We start from the raw sequence: 18,055 nt of genomic DNA on the forward strand, positions 1-18,055 counted from the left end.
TCTGAGTAGACAAGACTGACGTTGATGGACCCAGGGGGGTCTGATTCAGTAGAAGGCAGCTTCATATGTTTGTATGTTTAATAGATTACCTGTTTGACTGGGCCATGCAGCAGAATTGAGCCCATCAACAAGGTTTTGGGGGTCTCCGCTTCTGAGAGTCAAAACTTCCTTCATCTGATATGAAGACAAGGAGCATCTTGAATGCTGATGCCCTCAACACTTTGCTGGTCCCTCGGGCTGCTGGATTCCTGCTTTAGCCATAAGCAGCTGGTTGGTGCCCAGACCTCCATCTTTGCCCAGGTCTGTGGGGCTTGCTGCCTGTCTGCACACTGATTTCTTCCCCCTTTTCTGACTGGGTGGAGATTTGAGGCCAGCTTCCCCATATCAAGCCCCTGTGCTGGCTGCTTGGTGAGGGACAAAATGAACCCTGTGCTTCCCTGGGGCTTGTGTGAGAAGGAAGGGGCTGTACAGGTGTGTGGGGCAGTTGCCTCCCATGCCTTGTGGCCACACTGACATCCTGTCTTGCAAAGGAATATTGCAGACCGTGCTCAGGCGTTGCCTTGGGGTGTGTGACTTGGGTTGGAGCAGTGACTTTTCTGCCATTACCATGGAGGTGAAATGCACAGGTGTGAGGTGTCCTCCATGTTGGAAGGAGGCCAGGCCAAGCAGTGGCTTCAGACATTGGTGGCATGGAAGCTGGGAGGGTCCTTCTTGGCCAAGGTCATGGGAGGTGCCAGGGCAGACGTCAGCGTATCGTCATCCTGCTGCTGTTGCAGGAGGATCTGAAATCATGGAGGATCTGGAAGGGTCACCTGGTCTCCTGTTTCTGAATCAGGGGGTGATGCTGTTTCTGGGGAGTCCCCAGTTCCTTCTAGACTTCCTCTGCCCTGATCTGGAGGCTCCAGGCTAGCCCAGCCTCATCAGAATTCAGAAGCTTTTGGCGGAGGCAGTGGGCGTCCTTTTCCAGCCACTATCCCATCAGTTGGCTGCCCTTGTTGTGACATCCTGCTTTACAGCCTTATTATTTTGCTGAATCTTATTATTAACGCCATCACTTTTCTTGCGCCCAAAACTGCTTATCTTGTGAAATGGGCCCTCCCTGCCGATAAGGCACTTTGTTTTGTTTTATTGTTCGATTGTTTTGGGTTTTATTGCATTGCTTTAAATTTAAATTGTAGGTTTTTATTGTTCAATTTATGTTGTGATCCGTCCTGAGCCGGTTATGGGAAAGGGTGGACTACAGGCCTACTAACTAAATAAAAGAAATAAATAAGCTGAGCAGGGTCAGCCCAGGTTTGTACTTGGGTGAGAGACTCCCGAGGAAGTGCAGGGCTGCTATGCCAAGGCAGGCCAGGCCAAACCCCCTCCGGACAGCTCTTGCCTTGGAAACCCCATGAGGAGTAAATTGGCTCCAGCTCGGCTTGACTTTACAGTCAGTCTTGGGCATAAGGAGGAAAGGGGAGTATTGCCCTGTCTCAGTGACATCTAAGCTCCTCCGGTGGGCACATGAGACAGGGCCTTTTCGGTGGCGGCCCCGTAGTTCTGGAACCACGTTCCTGTGCCTGGCCCCTCCCTCACGGCTGATCTTCAGGAGGCAGTTGAAGACAGTGTTACTTAGGATTGCATTCGACTGATTTAGCTTTTATCCATTGGAGTTTATGAACTGTGACTTTTATAGGTTTTATAATTCTTGTTTGAATTGTAGATTCAGGAGGGGCACCATGTTTGTCTGAAGTTATAGAAGAAATTTTGAGTCCAGGGGCACCTTTGAGTCCAGGGGCACCAGTGCAGTTTAATTCTGGGTAGAAGCTTTCATATGTATGCGCACAACTGTGTGCATGTAAAAGCTTCTACTCAGAATTAAACTTTATTGGTCTTAAAGGCTCCATTGGACTCAGACTTTGTTCTATTGTTTTAATTGTGTTTTTCATGATGCATTTTTTCATAACGTTTTATTTATACCGTAAGGCACCATGAGTTCCTCAGGGGAGAAAGGAGGCTAATAATTAAAATAAATAGATGAAATAAGCAAAATGTGATCATCTTTCTGATGAAAGCAGGAGGGGGAGTGAGTGATGGAAGAATTTATATCCCACCCTCCACTCCGAATCTCAGAGTCTCGGAGTGATTCACAATCTCCTTTATCTTCTTCCCCCACAACAGACACCCTGTAAGGTGGGTGGGGCTGAGAGAGCTCTGACAGAAGCTGCCCTTTCAAGGACAACTCCTGCGAGAGCTATGGCTGACCCAAGGCCATTCCAGCAAGGAGCAAGTGGAGGAGTGGGGAATCAAACCCGGTTCCCCCAGATAAGAGTCCGCCCACTTAACCACTACACCAATCTGGAGAGCAGGGCCAGAGCATCCTCTTTTAATTCCACTGTTGTGGTTTCCACTTCTCTCCCAAATTTGTGGAGCAGAACTGAGGCTGTTGTGCTCAGGGCCGGATCTAGGGGTGGGGGGCAGAGGGGGGTGCTTGCCCTGGGTGCTGACAGAGGGGGGTGGTGTGCCAAATTGGGTATGGAGTCCATTGTATTCTATGGGACCATAAGATAGAATGGCCCATAAGGGGCACCATTTTTTAATTTTGCCCCCCCCCCCCCTCAAAAAACGTGTAGATCCGGACCTGGTTGTGCTTGCCATTGTGGGGAGCACAGGAGGGACTATGGGGAGTCTGGCTCTTTTATAATAAATAAATAAAATTCTCAGAAAGGTCAATTGCAAAATCGCCTCTTTTTCACTTTGCTGAATTCACCCACGGGGGGTCGGTGTCCAGTTGCTAACCATGTTAGCATTTTGTGCATGTCTGACTCCCACCCCTCCCCCAGTTGTGCACTTTCTGGCCTAGAGCAGTTATGAAGATTGCTGTGGATGGGGAAGGTTTTTGCTGGTGTTTTTGCTCTGGAGGCAAATGGTTGGGTTGGAAAGGAATCCAGAAAATGTCCCATTAAGTACCTTCCCTCTCTTTTTACGGACATTTCTGGGAAGTCATTGCCAGCCGTGTTAATTCCCACCCACCCCTCCCCGCAATAATACTGAGTGGACTTTATGGCACTAATTAGCCGAAATGAGAGTCCCGGAAGACTTTCCTGACTCGTTAGATGAAGGCAAACGATTCTGCCAATTTTTCCCACTCTGTTCTTTCAAAATCAGCTGCATTCTGGGATGTTTCTTCCTTAGTGGTGTGGTCCAGAGGCTGAGCGCAGAGCCTGAGGGCAGGAGATCCAGGATCCAATCCTGAGGTGGTGTGGACAGTAGCAGTTGTTGCTTGTGGAGTCACACAGCTCTTCCACACGCTCTCTCTGCTGGGGCCAGCAGGCCGAGCTGAGAGGAGGGGGACCCCAGCGTGTGGGAGAGAGCTTCGTGTTTCATGGAACCCCAGGACAAGTGGGTCAGTCACAAAGTTTGCTGGAAGGCTAGTACATTTTGGGGGCTGCGTTGTGTGGGGGTTTGGACTAGGTGCCCCTTGAGGTTCTTTCCAGCTCCATGTTTCTGTGTTTCCCTCTGGAGGGACACTGCGAGGGGCAGCCCTGAGTCCCAGATGGGCCTTTGGAGTGGAGTCACCGTCTTTTGGCAGATCTGAGCAATAGATGCTGCTTTGCACAAAGTGCTACTCTTGGTGCACCTCTTGTGCTCTACCTGGTGCAGGCCTCATTTTGGGCAGGAGCTCCCAGAAGCGGAGCTCCAGAAACTCTAAATTTTATTGTGCTTTTTCTTTCTCAACCCCCCCCCCCCCCCAATACTTGCTTCTGGGCTCCATTGTTCAGACTTCCTCTGAGAATTTTGCTGAACTCTAAGATTTGACAAACTTTCTAATATTTCTCCCCACCAAAAGATGGGGAAATAAGTGACACATATAAAGCAGACTGGCGGAAATCTTCCATCGAGCCACTGTGGCCACAGAGGAGAAAGTAATTATAAAAGTATGCTAAGAGTAAGGCCTTATGATGACAATTATAGTTCAAGAAGCCTTTGAAGGTAGATGCTGAGTTGATATAATTAAGTACACCTTCTGGTGATGTCGGGGGTGTGGCATATTAAAATGAGTTGTACTAATGAGCTCCGGCACCTCTTTTCCTACAAAATGACCCCTGGTGGGACGTGGCTCAGTAGAAGCGCGACTGACCTCTTTGCCTCGTGCTGAGTCCAGGCAAGGCTCTTCTGTCCGTCTGTCCCGAAGCAAGTGCAGGGGGTGGTTCTTCTTCCCCTGTGCTGCTTGTCTGGGACGCCTCGCTGTTCACTTTGGCTTGCGGGTTGTTGGAAAGCAAGCGATGCACATTTCAGCTGTTATAGAGTTAACTGTTGTTGTTTACCTGGAAAGAGGATGTGATGTATTGGAGCTTAAACCCAATTAGGAACTGCCTCTTCTAAGCCCAGGGGGTGGAATGTAAACACTGTATTGGTGCCTTGGCATCTTGTGTGTGGGAAGCTTTGATGTCATCTGCACGGTGATTTGCCTGCCTCCCTGTCTCAAAGTTCTCTGGGGACAAGAAGCCGGCTAACAAAGAGTTGTAAAAGTAGCCAGGAGCAGACGGGAGGTAGATGCAGCATGTAGAATGTAATGTTTATTTCTTTTACTCCCAAGTACCTTTTCCTGATACTTTTTGCTAGTAAACTTTTTAAATTATTATTATTATTATTATTATTATTATTATTATTATTATTATTATTATTATTATTATTATTATTATTATTATTATTATTATTATTATTATTATTATTATTATTATTTTTAATGAATCGCCCTATCCCAGCTAGTGCCAGGCTCAGGGCGATGTACAACAGTAAAAAATACATATATGTAAAATCAATTTCAGTAAAAAAATTACAAAGCCTGCTGGTGTCTTTAAAGTGCTCTTAGTCCGTCCGTCACGTCAGGAATGAGGGGATCCCCCCAAGGGGGGGGGGGGTGGAGAGGAAAAGGTGCCAGCGTGGCAACCCTCACTGTCCTTATGCAACGGCTTTGACTCCTTTATGCAAATTCCTCGCCTCTAATTTAAACGAATATTCCCGTCTGTTCTTTCTGTGTTTGTGTGTTGTCAGCGTTATTATTGGGGTGGTTGTATCACGCTTTTAATAAAGAAAATACAACAGGAACGCGCAGCCCTCCTTTGCTTCGCCCGCTGGGTCACTACTGTAACTAGCCAATCTGGGCAGAAGGCATCCCAAGGGGAGCAGGAAGTAGCCCTGTTGTTTTATTGTCTATTTGATTTTACTCACTTTGATTCCCCCGCCCTCCCCAGTGGGGGCCCAAAGCAGCTTTCCTCAGTCTTTGGTCCTCCTCCTTTCTCCGCACATCGGCCCTGTGAGGTGGGTCCGGCTGGGATTGCGTGGCTGGCCCCCAAGGGGTCCTCCCCGCAAGCTTCCAGGGCAGAGGGGGAATCGGAGTCTCCCAGAGCCTGGTCTGACATCTGAAGTGCTGCACCTTGCTCTGGCTTTTGGCACCATCTGCCTGACCTTCCCCAGGGAAGGTTTCTGGCACTGCTGCATTGCAGCCGCTCTCATTTCTTGGGGAAGGCGCAGGTCGTCTTCCTTTGGCATGGGCGGAACATAAAGCGGCCTCTTTAGGATTGGAGGGTCATTCCCACGGTGTCTGAGTCTCACAGGCATGCAGGGTTTTCCAATAACGTTGTGGGTGCACAGCTGGGCGTGTGGTTTCCTCCAGGTCTGTGCAGAGCTTTGGAGAAGCTATTTCCTGTGGCATTTTGGCACATTCTTAGCACTGATTTCAGCTACCTGCCTGAGTGGCTAATGTGACAGGCCGTGCAATTGCACAGTTGGGGTGCGATTGTGGAGAGAAAGTTGTCATCATTGCAGCAAATGAAGGATCCATCTGCACACCTAGCAGGGAGGAACCCCTCTCTGTGTCCCCCTCCCATTCAGAGTCCCCTCTCTCCTCTGGTTGCAAAAACATGGATAGCTGAATCCACCTTGCCTCAAATGTTCTTCTCAAGTTGGAGCTCAGGGGTTATAACTGAAAAGCAGTCCCCACTCCCTCCCTCAATTCCTTTAATGGGAAGAAGGGAGGATTGTGGGGCATTTTGTACTCTGGCCTGCAAACTGTGCATTCTGTGTGGAGCAAATGAGCTACTCTTGGGTCATGAGGCGGATGAACGGAAGGGCCAGTTTGGTGTAGTGGTGAAGTGCTCGGACTCTTATCTGGGAGAACCAGATTTGATTTCCCCACTCCTCCACTTGCACCTGCTGGAATGGCCTTGGGTCAGCCATAGCTCTGGCAGAACTGTCCTTAAAAGGGCAGCTTCTGTCAGAGCTCTCTCAGCCCCACCTATCTCACAGGGTGTCTGTTGTGGGAGAAGGAGATTGTAAGCCACTCTGAGACTCTGATTCAGAGAGAAGGGTGGGGTATAAATCTGTGGACTTCTTCTGGCTCTTCGCACATGCCAACACCCTCTCTCTGCCAGTGACAGTGAAGAAAAGCCCTTCTCTGGGGCATGTGGGGTGTGTGCATTGCTGGGTGCCACCCCCTGCCTGGACCTGCTGGGGGGGCATCCCCTGCTGCCCTGTGCCTGCCTCCTCCCAGCGGTGCTTTGCTTCTCCCCACAGGAGGGCTGGGCTTCATCCATGGAGGGGGGGGAACTGGAGGGGGGCTACCCCCTGCCCCTTGTGCCCCCAGCTCAGGCTCAGCCTGGACTCTGTTCCTCAGACAGGGGTGGAATTTCCCAGCTCTCCATTTGTGAATTGATTTGTATCCTGCCAGGAGTTCCGGGGGGTGGCTGGAGGAATTCACTGCCACAGGAGGTGGTGGCAGCTACAAGCAGAGACAGCTTCGAGAGGGGGTTAGATAAAAATATGGAGCAGAGGTCCATCAGTGGCTATTAGCCACAGTGTGTATATATATGTGTGTGTGTGTGTGTGTATATATATATATATATATATATATATAATTTTTTTGGCCACTGTGTGACACAGAGTGTTGGACTGCATAGGCCATTGGCCTGATCCAATATGGCTTCTCTTATGTTCTTATGAAGTGTGTGCCTGCACATGAAAACATATCCCTTGATTAAAACTTTATTGGTCTCAGAGGTGCTGTTGGACTCGGACTTTATTCCATTGCCTCAAACCAGCACAGCTGCCCACCAATGTTCCCTCTAAGCCAGGGGTGTCAAACATACAGTTTGAGGGCCGAATCAGGCCCCCGGAGGGCTCCTATCAGGCCCCTGAGTCTTTGGCTGTCATCTGCTTCCTCCTCCCTCTCTTTTGCTTCCTTCTCCATAACAGCTTGCTTTGCAAGGCTTGCTCAATCACACATGAGCTGCAGAACAAAACCTCTATTTTCTCCATTGGCTGAGGCTCCTCCCTTCAGGAGGAAGAGGGGAGGAATAGCTTGCTTTGCCAGGCTCTCTCAGTCGCACAGCAGAACTACTGAGCCAAACCTCTCTTCCTTCTATTGACTGAGGCTTCCCCCCCCCCACCACCACCCAGTCCCTTGGGAAGGGGAAAGAGCCAGAGCTTCCTTTGCCCAGTTCCCTGGATCCCATGGGAGAAATACAAAGAAAGCTTCCATTGAGTGCTAACTTTTAAACATGTTTTAAGTTTTTTAAAAAATATTTGTTTGTGTTCTTTATAACATTTATATCTCTCTACCTGATCTTAAATAGGTCCACACATGGCCTGGCCCAGCATGGCTCGGCCCCCCCAAGGTCTCGTTTGTGTCAGATCCGGCCCTCATAACACCCCTGCTCTAAGCTGTATTCTTGTGAGCAAAAATTCTACTTTGGGAGCTCTCGGCGTTAAAGTTGTGAGCTGCTGCGTAAATTATTGTCCTCTGGGGTTATCCTTCCTGAGCGAAGACAAAAAGGTGTGAGCTGGAGGCTAAAAATCTGTGAGCTAGCTAACTCACGCTAACTCAGCTTGGAGGGGGCCCTGCTGCCCACCTGGATCTCCCCCCCCCCCGCCCCGTGAGGTCGGCCAGGCCCAGAGCGCCAAGGGCTGTTTTCACCCTCTGTCTGTTGCAAACGTGAATTGGAATCCCCCCCCGGGGGCTGCTGAGGGGTCCTGCAGTTAGTTGCCCACCAGGCGTGCCCCTCCCGGCTCTCTGGCTTGCTCTGTGTTCCTGCCTTGAATTGCAAGCAGCAAGAAATGATCCCTTTGCCGTTCTTTCTCTTCCAGTATCCGTAGCGTGATGCAAAAGTATTTGGAGGAAAGAGGAGAATTAACCTTTGACAAGATCTTCAGTCAGAAGATTGGTAAGTTGCCTCACTGGGGATCAGAACTCTGTCTTGAAAAACCAGCATTTCTCCACATTATGATACCCTGGGGGGGGGCATGGCTTCCCCCCCTTGATGAAAACTGTCCTCAGCTTGCCCCCCTCCCCCACTGCCTTTGGCCTGCTGGCTCTGAGCACCTCCAGCGTTTGCTCAAGGCTCTGCCAGCTGTGCCACGAATGCCACAGCGGCACGCAACCCCCTCCCTCAATGTGGACGAGGCTGTGCCTTCTTCCTCTTCCTTTCAGGAGCCTTTCAACTTCCAGGCACATTTACATTGCAGACTCAGGCTTCTTTCATTATTGTCTCCCTTTGCTGAAGAAACATTTTCTCTGCCTGGTTTTTAGGCAGGGAGAGGAGGTGGCAGTGGAGAATTGTTGGCCTCTCCGAGCTGTAATTCCCAGGATCCAATAAAGGAAGCTGTGAAAGTTAAATGGGTACAGCAGGAGCAGGGCCTTTTCTGTGGTGGCCTCCCTATGGTGGAACTTCCACCCTTAAGGCCTGGAAAATTTTTTACTGTTTAATTCAGCTTGTATTGGTGGTGGTGGGGTTTGTGTGTGTGGGGACCCTCCATCTTTTTCTTGTTTTTCTTGTTCATAGTTCAGTGCTGCTGCTTTTCTCTCATTATGGCTGCTTTTTGGTGTGACTTTATGTTGTTTTTCTGTTTTGGAGACTGCTTTGAATGCCTCTTGGGACTGAAAGACAGTGTAAGCTTAAAAAGATCCACAGGGGTGGTCCATCAGTGGCCATTAGCCACAGCATATTGTTGGAACTTGCTATCTGGGGCAGTGATGCTCTATATTCTTGGTGCTTGGGGGGGCAACAGTGGGAGGGCTCCAATGTCCTGGCCCCACTGGTGGACCTCCTGATGGCACCTGGGTTTTTTGGCCACTGTGTGACACAGAGTATTGGACTGGAGGGGCCATTGGCCTGATCCAACATGGCTTCTCTTATGTTCCTATGTGACACAGAGTGTTGGACTGGAGGGGCCACTGGCCTGATTCAACAGGGCTTCTCTGATGTTCTTATGTGACACAGAGTGTTGGACTGGATGGGCCATTGGCCTGATTCAACAGGGCTTCTCTGATGTTCTTATGTGAAACAGAGTGTTGGACTGGATGGTCAATTGACCTGATCCAACAGGGCTTCTCTTCTGTTCTTATGTGACACAGAGTGTTGGACTGGATGGGCCATTGGCCTGATCCAACAGGGCTTCTCTTCTGTTCTTATGTGACACAGAGAGTTGGACTGGATGGGCCATTGGCCTGATCCAACAGGGCTTCTCTTCTGTTCTTAGGTGACACAGAGTGTTGGACTGGATGGGCCACTGGCCTGATCCAACATGGCTTCTCTTATGTTCCTATGTGACACAGAGTGTTGGACTGGATGGGCCATTGGCCTGATCCAACATGGCTTCTCTGATGTTCTTATGTGACACAGAGTGTTGGACTGGATGGGCCATTGGCCTGATCCAACATGGCTTCTCTTATGTTCCTATGTGACACAGAGTGTTGGACTGGATGGGCCACTGGCCTGATCCAACATGGCTTCTCTTATGTTCCTATGTGACAAAGAGTGTTGGACTGGATGGGCCATTGGCCTGATCCAACATGGCTTCTCTGATGTTCTTCTGTGACACAGAGTGTTGGACTGGATGGGCCATTGGCCTGATCCAACATGGCTTCTCTTATGTTCCTATGTGACACAGAGTGTTGGACTGGATGGGCCATTGGCCTGATCCAACATAGCTTCTCTTATGTTCCTATGTGACACAGAGTGTTGGACTGGATGGGCCATTGGCCTGATCCAACATGGCTTCTCTTATGTGACACAGAATGTTGGACTGGATGGGCCATTGGCCTGATCCAACAGGGCTTCTCTTATGTTCTTATGTGACACAGAGTGTTGGACTGGATGGGCCATTGGCCTGATCCAACATGGCTTCTCTTAGGTTCTTATGTGACACAGAGTATTGGACTGGAGGGGCCATTGGCCTGATCCAACAGGGCTTCTCTTATGTTCTTATGTGACACAGAGTGTTGGACTGGATGGGGCCATTGGCCTGATCCAACATGGCTTCTATTAGGTTCTTATGTGACACAGAGTGTTGGACTGGATGGGCCACTGGCCTGATCCAACAGGCCTTCTCTTAGGTTCTTATGTGACATGGAGTGTTGGACTGGATGGGCCATTGGCCTGATCCAACATTGCTTCTCTGATGTTCTTCTGTGACACAGAGTGTTGGACTGGAGGGGCCACTGGCCTGATCCAACATGGCTTCTCTTATGTTCTTATGTGACACAGAGTGTTGGACTGGATGGACCACTGGCCTGATCCAACATGGCTTCTCTTATGTTCTTATGTGACACAGAGTGTTGGACTGGAAAGGCCACTGGCTTGATCCAACAGGGCTTCTCTTCTGTTCTTATGTGACACAGAGTGTTGGACTGGATGGGCCATTGGCCTGATCCAACAGGGCTTCTCTTCTGTTCTTAGGTGACACAGAGTGTTGGACTGGAGGGGGCATTGGCCTGATCCAACAGGGCTTCTCTTATGTTCTTATGTGACACAGAATGTTGGAGTGGAGGGGCCACTGGCCTGATCCAACAGGGCTTCTCTTCTGTTCTTCTGTTCACACAATACAATTCAGTGACTAGGTGTGTGTAATGCAGATATGCCGTCATCACACTGCGGGGTCTGAGGCAGGGAGTGGCATCCACCGCAGCAGTGGGGGTTCAGGGTGGGGGGGGGCTGCTGAGTGCCAGTGGGCATCAGGGACAGTGTGGACGCAGCAGCACAGGGGGGGGGCAGGTGTGGGGATGCGTGACCTGTCCATATTGCCCGTTCCCTGGAAGAGCTGCGTTCCAGCTTTGAGTCACAATTGCTGCTTGCAAAGAATTTGGCATCATCATTTGGAATATAAAGAAAGTGAATGGCGACAATCATCAGGGATGTTATGTCTGCCCTCAGAAAGCTGCGAGTATTCTCCCCCCTCCCCCCAAAAAATCCTCCCCCCTCCCAAGCTCTCTGATGGACTGTTTGAACTGCTTGCAAGGCTTGTTGTGTTGGAGAAAGAGTCCTGTCGATGCAGAACGCTCATTGGTGCGTTTGTCTCCCTGACGCGCTGCACCCCCTGCAGAATCCATGCGCTGTTGCCTAGCATTGGTCAAACAGACACAAGGGCAGCTCCCAGCCCTGCCACCAAATAAAGAGCTGCTTTGGCTGCGGAGGCTTTGGCCTGGGGAGGAAGCGGCTCTCTGGTTGTCCCCGGTGACCTTGAGCTCTTCAGAGTCTTTTGTCTGCTGGAATTGCTTCTCATTGGCGGCACCTTGGCTCGGATTCAAGAGTAAAGAGCTGATTAAAGCGTTTGCACCGGAAGCAGCTTTGAGGGCAGGAAAGACAACCCACCAGTTCCTGGAACCCAGATGATAGAAGCATAGAGTTGGAAGGGACCTCCAGGGTCATCTAGTCCAACCCCCTGCACAATGCAGGGAATTCACAAATCCCCCCTCCCACACACCCCGAGTGAGCCCTGCTCCAGACCCAGAAGATGGCAAAAACCTCCAGGATCCCTGGGGCCAAACTGGCCTGGAGAAAAATGGCTGCCTGACCCCAAAGTGGCAAACAGCATTCTCTGGGTGTGTCAGGAAGGGCCAGGAGAACCAAGCCCTGATGCGGCCCTTCCTGCCCTCCTTCTCAGGATCTGCCAAAGTTCACAGGATCAGCACTGCTGTCAGATGGACATCCGGCCTCTGCTTAAAAACCTCCAAAGAAGGAGAGTCTGCCTCCTCCTGAGGAAGCCTGTCCCACTGAGGAACTGCTCTAACAGTCAGGAAGTTCTTCCGGATGTTGAGCTGGAAACTTTCTTGATCTGTAGTTCCAGGTTGCCCCTGCAGTTGTCTGTACATGTTGCCTGCCTCTGTTGAAGCGTTGCCTCCAGAAGCTGCTCCGCAGGTGGTGTCCAGAAGGCACTGGGCATTTATTTTGCCCCGAAGGGACCTCCTCTTGCAGGCGAGAGCAGGAGCGACAGTTCCCCGTCTGGACCTGAGTGTGGTTGCAAGGGACAACAGCCTTAAGAAGGCATTGTGTGAATTGCAGAAGGCTGGGAAGGGATGCCCGGAGCTGGGGCTGGGAGCCTCACTGAGGTGGGTGAAAGTGGGCCCCAGTCTGGCAGGGAGCTCTCACGCCTCATGGGTGGAATGAAGCTGGCACAGGAGGACTGCAGGTGGATTGTGCCCCGCCCCCTCCCCCCCACCCCCGCCGGTCTCCACTCCTCTGCCCTTCATGTTGCCCAAGCGAGGGCTGCCCCTTATTCTGCTTTCTTCCCCAAAGTGGCTTACATAAGAAGCGCTTTGAGACAAATGTACATAAAACAATAAACTGAGAGTAGAGAAGACCTCTGGGGTTGGTGCTCAGTGGGCTGATCCGTCTGGCTGAGGCCATGAGCTCAGAGCCCGTCTGCCCTTGCCCTCCTGGCTCTCAGTCCCCACACCAGGAGAGAGAGGAGAAGCTGAGGTGTTCCAAAGGGGCGGCCACATTCCTTCATTTCCCGCTTCCGGGCGGGGTTTCTACACCTTGTGCCCACGGCAGCTTCACCTCTGCCCCTCTTTGTATCTGCAGTGAAGCTGCGGTTTCTGCTCCCTCCCTGGGGCTGGCTCAGAGGGGGGTGGGCAGCGTGACTGCGAGTCTCTTCTGGGGGGTGCATGGAACTCTTTCCCAGCTCCATTTGCTCTCCTCCCCACTGGATTTGCTGCAGGGCCAGCTGCGGGGCTTTGCAGGTGAGGCCAGAAAACACCTGAGCTCCTTCCTTGCTCTGCCCCATGGGCTTGGGGGCAAGTGGGCACTTCTCAGCCATTCCGATCTGGGCAGCAGCTGGGCTGCCAGGAAAGACATTTGGATCTCACAGTTTCCCTGGAGCAGACAGGAAGGGACTGAATCCAGGAGGAGACTGGTGGATTAGCTGGGGTGTGTGTTTGTGTGTGTGTGTGTGTGTGCACCTGCGCTTTGGGTGGAGTGCTGAGCTTGCCCTGGGGACTGGCTAATCTGTGGTCTTTCCCCTTGGGAGGCTGCAAGAAGAAAGGCTCACAGCTGCAGCCTGGATCTTTTGAAATGACCCCTCCCTAAAGCTCCAGGGATCCAAAGGGCTTTCTGGCAGCTCCCAGGAGATTTCCTTCTTGTTCCGGTTGGCTGGGGTTCCCGTCAGTGCCCTGCTTGACCTCTGGAATGAGCACCCCCCCCCATGGCCTTTGGCATCCTGAGAAACGCAGGGCAAAATGGGCTTGAGAGCTGCCAGTGAGGGGGGGGGGAACAGTTGCTCTTGGCTCCCTCCCTGAATAAATGATGCAAAGTCTTTGCCCAGGGAACGTCTGTGTTTCAGAAAGTCAAAGAATCTGACTTTATTTCAGTATAGAAGTGGGGGGGGGGGTGTTCAAGCACATATCTAAAAACAGCTCATTTAAAAAGTTGTGCGCCAGCTTTCTGATTTCAGTTAGGTCCTTTAAGGCGGCTTGAAGTAATGTAATACTGTTTAAATGTTAAGAAGTCACAAGTAAAAAAGAAATACTCCAGTTATGTAACTAGCATGAAAAGCACCCCCCCCTCCCCCGGCCGCCTCTTGTGATGGCCGCAGAAAACGATACCCGGCCCAAAGTCTCGTCTTGACAGGCCCAGTGGGGTCTCTGGGTCCTCGTGCCCCCGAGTGCTCTCTGCTTGGCCTGGCAGAGGCCCTCTTCCTGGCCGGCGGCAGAACTGCCCAGTGGTTGCTGTTGGCCCGGCTGCCGTGGGGAAGGGTGCTCTGGGGAAGGGGGCAATCTCTGCCCCTGTCCTGGGCAAGAGGAAATGGAAGTCGGCCTTCCTGCCAGCTGATTGAAGCCAGGTCTCCTCCGGGGTTCTGTTCGCTTGGGCAGAGCCGCCTTGTGTCGATGGGCACCTCTCCGGGGATGAGGGCCACCTGGCCTTGGGTGGGTTTTCGCTGGTTCTGTGGATTCTGGGCCTCCTTTTGAGCCCCTTTGTGTCTTCTGTGCTCGCTCTCCTGCTTTTTGGTGGAGACCCAGGCTCTAGCATTGAAGCTTCCAGTCTGGAGTGAGTTCGGGGCTGTATTCTCCCCCCTGCATTGGAGGGTGTGTCGTCCGGCCTTCAGTAGGGAGGGGGCTATGCCTCTGCCTCTCCCAGCAACCCTGGTGGTCTCTGCTGCAGCCGAGCCTTTGGATTGGGCTTGCGGGGGTCTCTCTCCCAGGCCGAGGGGCAGGCGCTTGGGCCTGTGTGCAGCAGAAGCAGAGAGCTGGTGGGTTTTATCCAAGAGAGGCCCTTCTGAAGGCTGCATTGCTGGGGTGGAGCTCACAGGTGGGGTGACCCAGGTCCTGGAAGGGCTTCCCTGGTCACAAGCCGTGCTCGCTGGCCAAGGCCTGCTCCACATCAGCCTTGCTAAACTTGTGGCACCAGCGCTTTCCACCTTGCTAGCCTGGCAGCAGAAGGGCACGTCAGCAGGCACAAGGGAATGTCCTCCTTCCAGCTGTGGACCGAAGGGCGGCAGAGCTGGCTCTCTCTGACGGTCCTTGCTGTTGAGCACCAGGTTTTGGGAGAGCCTGTGCTTTGCGAAGGGGAAGGAAGTCAGGGAGGAGTCTCCCTAGAGACCCCCGAGGGCTTGGCTGCCAGCTGGAGTAGACCACAGGAAACTTTATGGCAGTGTGGCCAAAGCCCCCCTCTCCGCAGGACAAAAAGGAAGCCGAACTGGCTGAAGGTGTGGGGAAAAGTATTCTGGGCTTCACGAAAATGCTCAGTTTAAGGCAGCAAGGGTTCCCTTTGTAACATTTCACGACCCAAGTTGCTCTTTGGGGAAGGAGGTGTAAATCAGTACTTGGACTGCTCATCCAATTGTGGGGGTGGCTGGAATCCTGGGATGCGTTGCCACGGGCCACGCAGCTCCCCATGGGGGCAGTTTTCTGGACTGGGGCCTGCGTGTGCGGCGAATGAGGTTGGCACCAGATGGTTCCAGATGCTGCCTCCCTTGGAACACCCTCTGCCAATTGGGTCACACTTGGCCATGCCCAGCCAAGTCGTCCCCCCCCCCCCGCCCAGTGTCTTGGGGCCTGCCAGGTACTTGACAGCTTCTCTCCCTCTCCAGATCGGCATTCCCGGAAGGGGAGCGGAAACAGGAGGCTTCTGGAGTCCCTGGGGGGTGGGGGGGAGCTGTCTTCATAATGGTGGGGGGCACCAGTAGGGTAGAGTTTCCCCCTGCTTGGACTGGCTGCATTTGCCCGCTGGGTGCAGCTACTCTGTGTGGAGTGTGGGTCCAGGGATGCCTTTGCAGTTGTAAGTAACGCCCAAGCTGGGAGGTTTGTCTGCAGAAGCCTTGCCTGTAAACAGAGCCTTTGAGAGCTAATCCCTCCTAGTTGCTCCCGGGGGTTTCGTCTACGTCCCTCCAGCAGTCTCCTGTCTTTTTTAAGAAGGAAAATTAATCTCTGCACCTTTTTGATTTTTGTTCCCGTACAGCCATGATGGGATTTAAGGAGTTGACTGGTTCTCTGTCTCCCACGTTGTTGCTCGAGAGAGTCAACAAGGCTGTGTTTTCGGAGCTGTCACAGGCGGCCGCTTGCTTTCGAAGGCTCCTCGGTTTCCTGGAAATGGCTCAGCCCTCATTAGGGCAGCAGCTGGGAGGAGAGGCGCTCGACTCTCTGGAGCTTTCTGGATGCTGCACACTTGGCTTTTTTTCAAAGGCAGCCTGCCTCTTGATGGCACGCACGGCGCAGGTGGAAATCGGTTTCTGATTTGACCCTTGCTTTTGGGGCGCCTCTCTGATGTGTGGCTGAAGAGCAGGGGTTTTGCTGCAGAGGTTATGGGGGGAAGGCAGGTCACCCTGAGGGAGTAGAGCCAGTGCGGCGTGGTGGTGAAGAGGAACTGGAACGGAAGGACCAGGCTCAAAGGCTCTCTCGTGCCAGGGAAGCTGGCTGGGCCACCTGGGACCATGCCCCCCCTCCCCCCTGGCCTCACCTGCCGCCCAGAGGAGGAGAAGGATGCAAGCAACTCTGGGTCTCCCCTCTGGGGAGAAAGGTGGGGGTATCAGTGAGTTGAATTAATAAACAGGGGCACGGCCTGTGGGGTGAGACGTCGCTTCTGCATAACATATGAACAGATGAAGCTGCCTTATACTGAATCAGACCTTTGGTCCATCAAAGTCAGTGTTGTCTTCTCAGACTGGCAGCAGCTCTCCAGGGTCTCAAGCTGAGGTTTTTCACACCTATTTGCCTGGATCCTTTTTTGGCGATGCCAGGGATTGAACCTGGGACCTTCTGCTTCCCAAGCAGATGCTCTACCACTGAGCCACTGTCCCTCCCCAAAGTCAGTATTTTCTTCTCAGACTGGCAGCGGCTCTCCAGGGACTCAAGCTGAGGTTTTTCACACCTATTTGCCTGGACCCTTTTTTGGAGATGCCAGGGATTGAACCTGGGACCTTCTGCTTCCCAAGCAGATGCTCTACCACTGAGCCACTGTCCCTCCCCAAAGTCAGTATTTTCTTCTCAGACTGGCAGCGGCTCTCCAGGGACTCAAGCTGAGGTTTTTCACACCTATTTGCCTGGACCCTTTTTTGGAGATGCCAGGGATTGAACCTGGGACCTTCTGCTTCCCAAGCAGATGCTCTACCACTGAGCCACTGTCCCTCCCCAAAGTCAGTATTTTCTTCTCAGACTGGCAGCGGCTCTCCAGGGACTCAAGCTGAGGTTTTTCACACCTATTTGCCTGGACCCTTTTTTGGAGATGCCGGGGATTGAACCTGGGACCTTCTGCTTCCCAAGCAGATGCTCTACCACTGAGCCACTGTCCTTCCCCTAATGAGGGGGTCGACACTTTCTGGAACTCACAAGACTCACAAGACAGTCTGAGACGAAATGCTTGTCTTTGTACACACACACACCCCATGGGGAAAAGCCTGTTTTGTCATTTATTTGTATTTGGATATTTATACCCTGCTTCTCCCACCCGTGTGGACCTAAAATGGGTGTGACATCCTTTCCCCCTGCTCCATTTTATATTCACAACAACCTTGTGAGGTAGGTCAGGCTGAGAGAGAGAGAGAGAGTGAACAGGCTCCATGACCCTCCAAGCAGGCTTCTGTGGCAGAGAAGCCACATTCTGATCTGATGAGGGAATCCAGCCTGACCCATCCTCGTTCCCCAGAATGCTGCTTCTTCGTCCCAGCAGGGAGGGGATGTTGGGACAAACCCTGATGGAGGAGAGGAGTGGAGGCTGGGCCTGAAGGACATGGCACAGACAAAGGGGGTAAAAAGAGTGTGTTTTGGTGCATCAGCCAGGGCTGGCTGCTGGTGTCTGTTCCACTGTTGGAGGTCGCAGGCACAGTTTGGGCTCCGCGAGTGGTTTATTCGGGGAGGGATGGTGGCTCAGTGGTAGAGCATCTGCTTAGGAAGCAGAAGGTCCCAGGTTCAATCCCTGGCATCTCCAGAAAAGGGTCCAGGCAAATAGGTGTGAAAAACCTCAGCTTGAGACCCTGGAGAGCCGCTGCCAGTCTGAGAAGACAACACTGACTTTGATGGACCAAAGGTCTGATTCAGTATAAGGCAGCTTCATATGTTCATATTTCATTTATAGTCCATCTTCCTTAGAGACTCAGAGCAGATTGCACAGTCTTTGGTAAGGGCTAGGATTACAGAGATGCAAATGGAAGCAAAAAGCATTAGAGGTATGTTAAACAATGCAGCAAAAGGTGTTAACGTACGTAGAAAGCAGTGCAGTGAGAGGAGGAAAAACATATGCAGGAAACAGAATACAACCTTCTGCACACTGGTCTATTAGACTGATCTGCAACAATGGCACTG

At 52.0% G+C, this 18,055-nt stretch overlaps 1 protein-coding gene and 1 non-coding gene across 2 annotated transcripts in view; both read left to right on the top strand.

The window, feature by feature from the left end:
- Positions 1-18,055, top strand: part of GRK3 (G protein-coupled receptor kinase 3) — a 69,975-nt gene that overhangs the window by 4,106 nt on the left and 47,814 nt on the right. Inside the window, exon 2 of the mRNA XM_060249869.1 lies at positions 8,131-8,207. Coding sequence (XP_060105852.1) covers positions 8,131-8,207 — 77 coding nt within the window. The remainder of the gene's footprint in view (positions 1-8,130; positions 8,208-18,055) is intronic.
- On the top strand, positions 17,607-17,681 carry TRNAP-AGG (transfer RNA proline (anticodon AGG)). Its single transcript has one exon. It is a non-coding gene; the product is annotated as a tRNA-Pro (tRNA).

This window comes from Heteronotia binoei, chromosome 11 (assembly GCF_032191835.1).
Source record: "Heteronotia binoei isolate CCM8104 ecotype False Entrance Well chromosome 11, APGP_CSIRO_Hbin_v1, whole genome shotgun sequence".
Lineage (NCBI taxonomy): Eukaryota > Metazoa > Chordata > Lepidosauria > Squamata > Gekkonidae > Heteronotia > Heteronotia binoei.